At 37.4% G+C, this 12,534-nt stretch overlaps 1 protein-coding gene across 2 annotated transcripts in view; it reads left to right on the forward strand.

Annotated features, from left to right (window-relative positions):
• Nucleotides 1-12,534, forward strand: part of CPLANE1 (ciliogenesis and planar polarity effector 1) — a 133,068-nt gene that overhangs the window by 13,074 nt on the left and 107,460 nt on the right. For both annotated transcript variants that reach the window (XM_044916948.1, XM_044916949.1), the window contains exons 9-15: nt 975-1,224; nt 1,398-1,553; nt 1,724-2,493; nt 3,233-3,441; nt 3,636-3,716; nt 6,916-7,080; nt 11,572-11,745. In XM_044916948.1, coding sequence (XP_044772883.1) covers nt 975-1,224; nt 1,398-1,553; nt 1,724-2,493; nt 3,233-3,441; nt 3,636-3,716; nt 6,916-7,080; nt 11,572-11,745 — 1,805 coding nt within the window. The remainder of the gene's footprint in view (nt 1-974; nt 1,225-1,397; nt 1,554-1,723; nt 2,494-3,232; nt 3,442-3,635; nt 3,717-6,915; nt 7,081-11,571; nt 11,746-12,534) is intronic.

Here is a 12,534-nt window from a genome sequence, read left to right on the forward strand (position 1 = left end):
CCTGAGCCGAAGGCAGTCGCTTAACCAACTGAGCCACCCAGGCGCCCTACTATTTTGCTTTTTTGATTAAACTGTTTATATTATACATATTTCCATGAAGTAATTTTTTAATGTTCTATAGATTCCTTGTGGTGTGTACATTCTATAGTTAACCAGTCTCCTGTTGTTGACCATTTGGTGTAATTTCCTAACCAGAAAGAGATTATATTTTTGATTATTTGTTCTCTTTATAAAGCCCCAAAGTTAATAAGCAGTGATATTAAGTAATCATAATCAGGTATACCACCATAACAGTAAATATGTACATTTATGTGGAAGCTCAGTCAAATTTAATCTTAAACTGATAAAATTTTCCTCACTACCATCTTTTCCAAATGTCTTTCTCAGTTTTCTTTCTTTCTCCTCCTCCTTTTTTTTTTTTTTTAAGAGGAAGGAGCAGAGGGAGAGGGAAAGAGAATCTTAGGCAGGCTCCATGCCCAGTGCGGAGCCCGACTCAGAGCTCAATTCCCACAACCCTGAGATCATGACCTGAGCTGAAACCAAGAGTTGGACACTCAGCCGAGCCACCCAGGCACCCCTTCTTTCTCCTCAATAACAAGTATATTCATAGCTCATAATTATATTCTTATAAGTGTATTTAAATATATGTTAAGAAGGAAGGTTAACTATTTAACTCTTTAATAGTGAAAATGAACTGCCTTAATTCTTCTCTGAAATAGTTTGTATAAAACTAATTTAAAAACAAAATAGAGTAAATGCCACAATTCAGGGAATATTTAAAAAACATATAAACCTACATATTATTTAATCATTTATGTTTTCCTTACAGATAATACAATTTAATGTTAGTATGTTTAACTGGACTTTTTTTTATCATTCTGTAGCTTTTAATTGTTTTTGTCTTTGGAATAATATGATTGTTTCCTTTAAGATTTTTCTCTTACTAATTGTTTAATTTTGTGTTTGTTTGCTAGACCTCAGCAGTTTACATTTCAAGATTCAAATAATTCTGTAGATTCATCAGCTTCTGATAGTGACCCTATGAGACAGAGATTTTCTATAAAAGCACACTCACGGTTACCCTACCTCATTATTTCTGATGGATACATGGTCACAACCCTTCGATTTGTTGATAACTTGTCTCCGTCAGTGCTCATGAGATCACTTCTACTTGATTCAACCCAGAGGCTTGAGAAAACATACCAAAGTATGATATTGTCTAAGGTAATAGTGCTTTTTGGTATCATTGGTAAAAGTTGGCTTCTTAGTTTTCTCAGATTTAAAACCGTACTGACGGTAATATCCTTGGATTGTATACGGTTGTCTATAGAATTTTTAACTGTTGTGATAGAATTACAGATAAAATTTTACTCTTGGAAATCTTTTATCTTCAACAGCCAAAAGGCAAAGGGCTGAACTTGCGATCACTGGATTCCCTGAGATGTAGCCTGTTAAAACACCAAGGAAATAAAAGTTTAGCTGATTCTACTATCCCCAGATTCTTACAGGCAGAAGAAACAATGAAGTTAAATGAAAAAACAACAGATTTCCAGGTACTTAGTAGCAGTGTTTTTTGTTTATTTGAACAGTTACATATTGACTTTATTCCAAGAAACATATTTTGTTTTTTTCTGTTAAGGGGGAGAAGTTTGAGAACACCTGTGATTTTACTTAATAAGGTATTAAATAACATTAAGTATAATTCTTTTCACTCATGTTTTAGGATTTTGAAGCAGAAGAAACTAATGAAGGCAAACACTTTCCAGACAACTTATTCTCACTTTGGAACCAAAAAAATGATCCATTGTTCAGTAGTGTCAAGGAGGGAAGATTGGAATTTGCGTCTATGTTTGATACAATACATGCAAAGGATAATATCAAGGAGACAGATAAAACCGTTACAGAACTGCATTCTGTTCAGAAAAATCTCCTTGCAGCATGGGCTATCGGAATTTCAAAAAATGTGACAGAAAAAAATGTAATGTTAAATTACACAGTTGTTTGTATCACTCATTTTTTCTACATTCTTCAATTTATAAAATGTCCTTTCCCCAAACTAGATCCTTTTTTAAGCAAGAGCACAAGACAGAATGCATGGGTACTTTGTATCTTTCAACTTTTTCATCAGTGTTTATCAATGCAGTATTGGGATATGAGATACAAACAAGATGTGGGACATTTGGTAAAGCTGACCTCAAATACTATAAAGCTTTTGCTGACTCAGCAACAACAGGGTCAGTTATTTTCAGAGAAGCTTTTGGCTTGTTTTCATTTACTTAAAATGGTAGCTGATAATTTAAATGGCATATACATTCTTCAGCCTGAAGTTATTTCAGCATCTGTTGATGGAAGTAGAACAGCAGATCAAGACAAATTGGTGGTACCCATTTTTCAAATGTTTCAATATAGTGATTCTCAGGAAAACTGGTCTTGGGACTCATCTTTCAAGATTCGTCCTCAAGTAGTAAATCTTGCTCAGCGACCAGGACACAGGTATATTTACTTTATATCAGGATACCATCAACATTATAGATGTTTTCCTTATTGAAAAATTGAGATAATAATTCCCATACTGTAAAATTCACCATTTTAAAGTATGAAATCCAGTGATTTTTAACATAGTCACAAGGATATAGAATTATTAGCATATTTCCAGAATGCTTTTTTTTTTTTTTAAGATTTTATTCATTTATTTGAGGGGGAGGAAAGGGGAAAGAATCCCAAGCAGACTCCTCGCTGAGCCTGATGCAGGGCTTGATCCTATGACCCAGAGGCCATGACCTGAGCAGAAACCAAAAGTTGGGTATCCAACTGACTGAGCCACTCAGGCGCCCCTCCAGAATATTTTTATAATCCCAAAAAGAAACCCTGTATCCATTACCAGTCAGCATTAATAGATTTTTATATTAATTTTTAAAATATTTTAGGATTTATGCCAAATTTTATTCAACACACAATTTTATTAGCCTTGGGCAGCCATGATACATGCTGAAGTATTGAATGATTTTGGTTTAGGTGAGCACTCCAGAAAAATAACCCTGAAGATTTAAAAAATGTATTATGCATTTTTTGATCAGTGGACTTTGCTATATTTAAATCTGATCAGTTTGTATATATATTATTTTATCAGTGAAGAATACAGGCAAAAATAATAAGGCTGAGTAGAAGGCTGTACTCATTTTTATTCCTAGTCTGAAATTTGGCTTTGATGATCACTTAATTTTGTGTGCAGATTGATTGTTCTCTGGAGAGTGTTGTACAAAAACACCATATGGTATCAAACACAATTAAGTCGAAGACTTCCTGAAGGTGACCGACAGTTAACTGAAAAGATGACACGGGAAGCATCTACTGTCAAGGCTCTGTTATGTCATATACAGGCTAACCTACAGACTGCTGGAGTTCACTTGAACCAAGCCTTAGAACTTCAATCTATCCATGGTCAGTAGTTTATAAACATTTTCTAGCTGTGAATAAGCAATACAGTTAACTGGGCTTTGATTTTGTTAATCGGTTGCAATTATTTGTTTTTCAAAATAGTTTCTGGCTGAGCTGTATCCACTAAATTTTAAAATGAAGAAAATTTTTATAAAGTAATATTAACCATGATTGATTGTTGGTTAAAAACTTTGTAGGTGAAGAGTGTTTCCTGTTAGGATCATATGAAAAATCTGTTCAACTGTGGAGGAAAGCTCTGCAAGAAACTCAAGAGAAAGGTAGGAGAGTGTTAAAAAATAATATTTGCCATAATATTGGTAGGAATGTATTTTGGCATGCTGTAGAACTTAAAAATAATTCCAGATTTCTGAGTGCTCACAATTTCTTAATGCTCAAATAGAATACACAATGGTAGGCACCTTGACTATCAGAAATACTTATTTAAAATTATTTTTACTCTTGGAATTTGTAGCACTAAGAATTTTTTCCGTTATCTATAGATAAGGCTCCGTCTGTCCTTTTTTTGGGTTGGTGATGGGAGCTGTGACTGATTATGGATGGGGAAAAAATGAGATTTATATCCTAAGTAAAATAATGTTTTGTTTTGTTTGCCATTTACCACCTTTTTACAGACTTAGAGAAACATGGAGCTAAGGCTCTCTGCCATTAAGTAATTCGACTTTAAGAATTTCCTGTGAGTTAGACTGATTGCTGGATTAAGTATGGGCTTCCTGGAATTTTTGATGAGACTAGAGGAATGTAGATTCTAGAAACTGGTGATAGCTGTTATGGTATTGAGGGTTTGGCTAGGATGACAAGTTCTCAGCTAGCAACCTTGGAGCTAGCTATGACTATAACTACTACATGGTCGGGTTTGGCCAATTATTAAGCTTATTTTTTGACTGCTTTGCATATTTCATTCATTCCCCTATTTTAACCAGTATTTATCAAGGTCCTGCTATGTCCCTAGTACTATATTAGGCACTAGGAATAACTGAAATAAATAACTTTACCCACAAGTTGCCCACAATGTGGAGAAGAGATTACGTAAAAAACTAGTACTTTTTCATTATGTTGTTTGGTAGATGCTGGGGAAGCACAGAAGAGCGCTTTGCGCAATCTGAGGCTGGAGTGTAAGCATTAGTCTGGGGAAAACCTGGAGGAGTTGACACTTAAAATTGAATATAAATTAGCGAGCTAAAATTGTGGTAATGGTTTAACAAAGGAGGTAGCATTATAAAAGCAAAAAGGTGTGAGAAACCATGGCAACTTGGTAAATTGGAAGTTGTTTAATAGGATTAGATTATATGATATATGTATGCAGTATTAGGGGCAGGGTGTGAGAGCTAAGTTGAGAGGTATGTAGGGAATAGATGATAAGGAACATACTGTATGCATTGCAAAGGGATTAAGATTTTATCCCGATGAGATTGGGATCAGTTAGATACTTTATGTAGGAAAGAGAACTTTTCAAATGAATATAGGCCATTTGGAAAGATTCTTTTGGTACAGTGTGGAGGGTCATTTGTAGGAATGTGGTGTAGATATGTGGGTTTCACATGGAAGCAGGAAAATTAGTCTATTGAGTAGGTTCTGAAAGCAATGTCAAGAGTACTGGAGAGCAGAGGTTACACTCGACAGACAATAGTTTTGATCAGTTGGAATTGTGACTGAGTAGATCTGGAGAAAGAAGTCTAATGTAGTTCTCACATTTGGGGATTATTCAACTGGATGAAGAAGTGTGGCATTCAAAGAGATGAGAAGTTCTGATGGAGAAAAGTTTTCATAATGAATTCCATTATGGGGTGCCTGGGTGGCTCAGTTGATTGAGAGACTGCCTTTGGCTCAGGTCATGATCCCAGGGTCCTGGGATTGAGTCCCACATCAGCAGGGAGCCCGCTTCTCCCTCTTCCTCTGCCTGCCACTCTCCCTGCTTGTGCTCTTTCTCTCTCTCTGTCAAATAAATAAAATCTTTAAAAAAATGAATTCCATTATGGACCTTTACATTTCATTTCCAACTGTATCCACTAGGAATGGCTTCTAATAATGGAGACTGAAAGTAATAATGGTTTCAACAAGAAAGAAGTTTATTTCTCTTTCTTACAAAAAGAGACCAGAAGTTGACAATCTGGGGCTGATTTGGTGTTTCCGTGGTCTAATTAAGGACCCATGTCCTTTAGTTTTTCTACTCAGTCGTCCTTAGTGCACTGCTTCCAGTCTTAAGGCCATTACATGAGATAAAACGGGTACTGGAACTCCAACCGTTGCATCCATATTCTAGACAGGAGAAAGGAAGGGAGCGGGAAGGGCAAGAAAGGGTGCACCTCCTAGCTGAGTTACCTCCCTTTGAGCAGCTTTTCTGGAAGTTCTTTTTTTTTTTTTTTAAAGATTTTATTTATTTATTTGACAGAGAGAGACACAGCGAGAGAGGGAACACAAGCAGGGGGAGTGGGAGAGGGAGAAGCAGGCTTCTCGCCGAGCAGGGAGCCCGATGCGGGGCTCGATCCCAGGACCCTAGGATCATGACCTGAGCCGAAGGCAGACGCTTAACGACTGAGCCACCCAGGCGCCCCGAGCAGCTTTTCTGGAAGTTCTACGTAGTGTTATCTCTTGGTCCAGAACTCAGTCTTTTTTTCATGTGGCCATATCTAAGTGAGAAATTGTGATCTGGGTGCATTATTTATTTTTTTAAAGATTTTTTTTTTTATTTTTAAGTAATCTCTACAACCAACGTGGGGCTTGAACCTACAACCCCGAGATTAAGAGTCTCATGTTCCACTGACTGAGCCAGCCAGGCGCCCCTGGGTTGCATTGTTAACCCCAAATAAAATTGGAATTCTTTTACTCAGGAAGAATGGATAAGGTATCAGTTCTAAACACCCATCAGATACTTGGATGCAGTGGTCAGGGGCTCCTATCTCATTGGATAGTGCTTCTCCTTTGGGAAGTCTCTTTGACTAACTGATAAATGTATGGTTTCTTGGGGTTTTCTTTTTTTAGCATGTTTCCTTCTGTTTTATACCAGGTATACTTGAGATAGATGTTGTTAATGGACTTTAGTGCTGAGATGCTAAGGATTTGCAGCTCTCTCGGGATAATATCTTAAGTCGTCCTAGGGCCTGATGAAAGATAATAAAATAGTTCAGAACTTAAAATGAGAAAGAACAAAGTATTGCTGATCTGTTTTAAGAAAAAAAACTTTTATTGAAGTATAAAACAAATACAGAAAAATTCACATAACCTGAGTGTACAGCTTTCATAAACTGAACATTCCTGTCTACCTTGTACCCAGATTGAGAGCATTACCTTGCTGGGGTGCTTGGCTGGCTCAGTTGGAATTGCATGTGACTCTTGATTTGGAGTTGTGAGTTTGAGCCCCATGTTCAGTGTAGAGATTACTTAAATAAATAAACTTAAAAAAAAAAAATTACCTTGCTAACATGTTTTTAATATAAGCTTAATTCTTTCTTGTTTAAGGAGGAAGAAGAACATGTTTTCTTCAGATACGCTATTATCTTTCTCTTTTATACTGCTACCTCTATAGCTATAATTTAAATGATGCTCAAGGATTGTGTGATCACCTAGTAAGAGAAATTTTGAGGTCGTCCCACCTACCTGTAAAAGAAAATGAGGATTATTCAGGTATGTATTTTGACCATCAGTATGTTTAATCTCATTAATTTGTATTCATAGGTTTAGATATGAAATTGCTTATACATAAAAGTTGGTTGCTCTGACTAAATTAGGTTATAGTGAATTTTGACCTGTCAGCTTCTCAATAGCAAGGATCATGGGTTTTTCTTTTTTTTCTTTCTTTTTTTATTTATTTATTTGAGAAAGAGCGAATGAGAGAGAGAGAGAGAGCCAGCACAAGCAGGAGGAGGGGCAGAGGGAGAAGGGGAAGCAGACTCCCCACTGAGCAGGGAGCCTGATGTGGGGCTCAATCCCAGGACCCTGAGATCATGACCTGAGCCAAAAGCAGATGCTTAACCGACTGAGCCACCCAGGTGCCCTTGTTTTGTTTTCTTAAATCTTTGGATCTGCAGGGCTTAGCAATAATTGCCTGCTGAACTGACAGAATTGTTTTCTCACAGCCATATTTGTTAGACATAATATCAGGTATCCAAGTATTTTTTCTTAATATATTTATATTTTAACTATGGCTTACGGTGGCTTAGTAAAGTGATGAAAATCACTTTCTGAGGCATTCCAACTCTTTTTTTAAAATTCACTTAAGAGGCTGCAGAGTATCTGGATTGCCCTTTTTAAAAGAGGTATATTTAAATTAAACAATAACCAGAATGAAAGGCATATATGAACACATACCTATAATGTTTATAAGGTAGTAGATCATTAGATGTATACTGTGCATATGAATGTGTCTGAAATGCCCCGTGTATCAGAACTTTCTTTTTTTTTTTTTAAAGATTTTATTTATTTGACAGAGAGAGACACAGTGAGAGAGAGAACACAAGCAGGGGGAGTGGGAGAGGGAGAAGCAGGCTTCCCATGGAGCGGGGAGCCCGATGTGGGGCTCGATCCCAGGACCTGAGCCGAAGGCAGACACTTAACGACTGAGCCACCCAGGCGCCCTCTTTTGTAATCTTCTAAAATTTAACATTTTGATGAATATTTTCCAATGTAAATAATACGCTTTTTTGAAAACCTATTAAACCTTTCCCCCATTGTTGCATATTTTAGTTGTTGCCACCTATTTACTATTTTTTTTTTTATAGTGCTGCAGTTTACATAAACTTTTGTGGGCATTACTAATAATTTCTTTTTTTTTTTTTAAAGATTTTATTTATTTGACAGAGAGAGAGACAGCGAGAGAGGGAACACAAGCAGGGGGAGTGGGAGAGGGAGAAGCAGGCTTCCCACTGAGCAGGGAGCCGGATGCGGGGCTCGATCCCAGGACCCTGGAATCATGACCTGAGCCGAAGGCAGACGCTTAACAACTGAGCCACCCAGGCGCCCCTACTAATAATTTCTTTAGGATAAATTTCTACAAATGAGGTTATTGGAGCAAAGAGAATCCATGGCTTTAAGACTGGTATCAGATTGCCCTCCAGGAAGGTCTGCTAGCTGTGTATGAGTGAAAAACTTTTATATGTGACTTTTTAAGTGATTGGATATTCTTCATTGTTTCTCATTGGTGTCACTAACTTTTAAAATAAATTTAACCTGTATAAATATATTTGTTTTAGTTTTTAATGACTATTGTTTAGAATATATTAAGTGTGTCCCTACGGGGTTGGAGGTCCCCAAGACTACCCCTCACCTTCGGTGGTTCACAGGGAGGACACACAGGAACCAGCATATAGTCATACTCAAGGCTGTGATCTATTACAATGAAAGCAAAATTAGCAAAGGGAACAGGTGCATGGGATGAAGTCCAGAGGAAACCAGGCACAACTTTCTAAGACTCTTTTCCTAGTAGAGTCACACGGGACACATTTAATTCCTCTAGCAGTAGGTTGTGTCAACACATGTGAATATTGTTTACCAAGGAAGCTCACTTATTTTTTTTAAAGATACTATTTATTCATTTGAGAGAGAGTGAGAGGGAATGAGCAGGGAGAGTGGCAGGGGGAGAGGGAGAAGCAGACTCCTTGCTGAGCAGGGAGCCTGATGCGGGGCTCCATCCCAGGACCCTGGGATCATGACCTGAGCCGAAGGCAGATGCTTAACTGACTTGAGCCACCGAGGCGCACCAAGGAAACTCATTTAGAGATTCAGTGCCCAGCGTTTTTGATTAGAGTCTGGTTAGTCTGGTTAGCCTCTCTGCCTAGCCCATACCAAAATTCTATACTCTCAGAAAAAAAACAGGTGTTCAGCATAAACCACATTGTTTGTACAAACAGGTCCAGTAAGCCATTCTCATCATTTAAGGTGGTGGAAATCTTTCCCAATTCCAAGTTCCCAGATGCCATCCAAGGGCCAACATTATATGCAAGCATTTCAAGTAGTCAGGCCTGTTCTGTTATCTCTTTTCTGCACATTTACCTTATTACATCATTGTATATAGTCATAATTTAATTTTTATTGCATAAGGTTGCCATTATTAACATCAGGGTACCACATACAGAATTACTGTTTCAAATTTTTTTACTTCTGAATTGATACAGTTTTACTGTGTCTATCCTTTAGAATTAGGTTGTTCCCCATTTAAGGAGCTTATTTTTGAGTTTCCAATAATGAGTTTTATATGATTAGAATTACTGGAAATCTTACCTTTGTATAATTCCTACAGCAAGGTTAATGCAGGAGAAAATTATTCATACCCATGTATTTTTAAGTTCAATGTGAAGAAATAGTATGGTTTTTCCAGACTTTCTTTAAATGACCAAATGAAGAATACTGTTTGAAGGCTAATAAGATTTTCTCAAAGGGCACCTGGGTGGCTCAGTTGTTAAGCGTCTGCCTTGGGCTCAGGTCATGATCCTGGGGTCCTGGGATCGAGCCCCGCATAGGACTCCCTGCTCGGCAGGAAGCCTGCTTTTCCCTCTCCCACTCCCCCTGCTTGTTTTCCTTCTCTCGCTCTCTCTGTCAAATAAATAAATAAAATCTTAAAAAAAAAAAAAAGATTTTCTCAAGATTCTCTTTATTAAGAAAAGCTTATTAACAATAATCTTGAGTGCCTACTCTGTGAGAGGAAGAGTGTTACATGCTGAGGTATACAGTGACAAGATAGAAGTGGTTCATATGAATATAGAACTTAATATTCTTGTGAATATGTGTCAAGTGATTTCTGGGGAAGAAAAATATTTTGCTATTGTTGGGGCCATAAATTTTCTTTTTAATTAATTAATCAATTAATTAGGGGAAGAGAGGGAGAGAGAGAATCCCGATTGGGCTCCACACCCAGCGCAAGCCCACCTGGGGCTCGATCTCACAGCCCTGAGGTGGTAACCTGCGCGGAAATCAAGAGTTGGATGCTTAACTGACCGAGCCAGCCAGGTGCCCTGGGGCCACAAATTTCTAAAAAATTAATGTTAACTTTGTATTTATCTATATTTACTAGCTTAACTATTTTCAGATCTCTGAATGCCAGTTTATATTACTGAGTTTTGATTCTCAAATAGGGACGGCACATTTGCTCCTGCAGTTTATATATCAGAATCACCTCAGAAATCCTGATGTAATTCCTGCTCCCCCACCCATTTTCTCCCTCCACCCCACATTTTCTTCTTGTTCCTCCCTCCCCAAAGAATCTTACAATAGTGAGCCACTCTTACTAATGGGAGTGTATCCTAATCCCCAGATGTAATGGTACAGAAAACAGCATTAAGAATTACTGTTCTAGAGGCTCTTGGGTGGCTCAGTTAGTTAAGCGGCTGCCTTTGGTTCAGGTCATGATCCCAGGGTCCTGGGATCGAGCATTGAGCATTAGCTTCCTGCTCAGCAGAGGTGTCTACTTCTCCCTCTCCCTCTGCCCCTCTCTGCGCTTGTGCTCTCTCTCTCTCTCTCTCAATAAATAAAATCTTAAAAAAAAAAGTCACTGTTCTAGTGCTGATTTTCAGATTATTTTTATAGTAAACTCTGCCTCCTTTCATCAAAGAAAAAACATTGGAAAGGGAAGGAAAAGGGAAAATAATGAAATATAAGCTTGCAAGTCCATCATGGGTGGATTGTTTTGTATTTATTGTTCTGTGTTTTAAAATAAAACTGGTGGGGCACCTGGGTGGCTCAGTTGGTTAAGCGACTGCCTTCGGCTCAGGTCATGATCCTGGAGTCCCGGGATCGAGTCCCGCATCGGGCTCCCTGCTCAGCGGGGAGTCTGCTTCTGCCTCTGAACCTCTCTCCTCTCGTGTTCTCTCTCTCATTCTCTCTCTCTCAGATAAATAAATAAAATCTTTAAAAAAAAAAATAAAATAAAATAAAACTGGTAACTTGAAGTCATCAGTATTCCTAAGTGCGTGTGCTCATAATTGTGAGCTAACTATTTTTGTTTTATTGTCCTCAAGAAGCATAGATACCTATTATAAATTAGCTCATACAGGTCGTGGGTGCTCATCTGAGAAAAAAAATTTTAATTATAATTTTCTTCTTGTATAATGTTGGGAACTTAAATATTATTGCTTTTTGATAGTTTGATCAGAATCTCCTTTGGTCATTTGCTGTATTCCTTAGTTCCTGAGAAGTCTCACTGTGAGTTTGGAATGACTAGAAATGTTGTTCCTGAAGCGGCAGTGATGGTTATCCAGTCCATGGCTCGTTTCATGGCCGCCTATTTCGCCAATCAGCTGCTTTACATTTTGCCACCTCACAACGTGAATGTTCTTCCTCCCCTTCATGTTAAAACAGGTAATACAGTAAGCAAATAATTTTCTCACTTTGTTTTTTCACATAGTATTTAAAATCAACTTATATAGTGATCATTATTCTATGGAAATAATACTGTTCTAGCTTAGTGTGTGATGCACAGATTCTCAGTGACTAAATGAATAAAATCTGAGAAAGGTATTGCTTGGGTTTGTTTTTATTGAGTATGGATTTTTAATTACAAATTTTAGACAAATTGGTATTTTTTATAAAGTTTCCATTTTTATTTTTTTATTTTTTAAAGATTTTATTTATTTATTTGAGAGAGAGCGAGCTCATGAGATGGGGGAGGGTCAGAGGGAGAAGCAGACTCCCTGTTGAGCAGGAAACCCGATGTGGGACTCGATCCCGGGACTCCAGGACCATGACCTGAGCCGAAGGCAGTCGCTTAACCAACTGAGCCACCCAGGCGCTCTAAAGTTTTCTATTTTTAAAGTAAAAGGACTGTCATTTATATAAAAATGTGGAAATTTAACAAATTTTGAGTATGCTAATTTAGAATTTAATTTTATTTGGTTGATTTACTTTTATCATTTTCTTTGGATCATTTACTTTCCTCTATTTAATCATTTTATTAATGTCAAAATGTACCACAGATTAATGCATAGAGAACTGCTCTGCCCTTACGGAGAGAAACAATGTACACAGATTTCTGTGATGTTCATTTTATTCCACTAATTTTATTAAGTGTCCGCTGTGTACCAGGCAGAGTTGTAGGTGCTAGAAATATATTAACTTGTACCATATGAGATTAATATTATGAAGATATTT

This window comes from Neomonachus schauinslandi, chromosome 7, assembly GCF_002201575.2.
Source record: "Neomonachus schauinslandi chromosome 7, ASM220157v2, whole genome shotgun sequence".
In the NCBI taxonomy this organism is placed as follows: domain Eukaryota; kingdom Metazoa; phylum Chordata; class Mammalia; order Carnivora; family Phocidae; genus Neomonachus; species Neomonachus schauinslandi.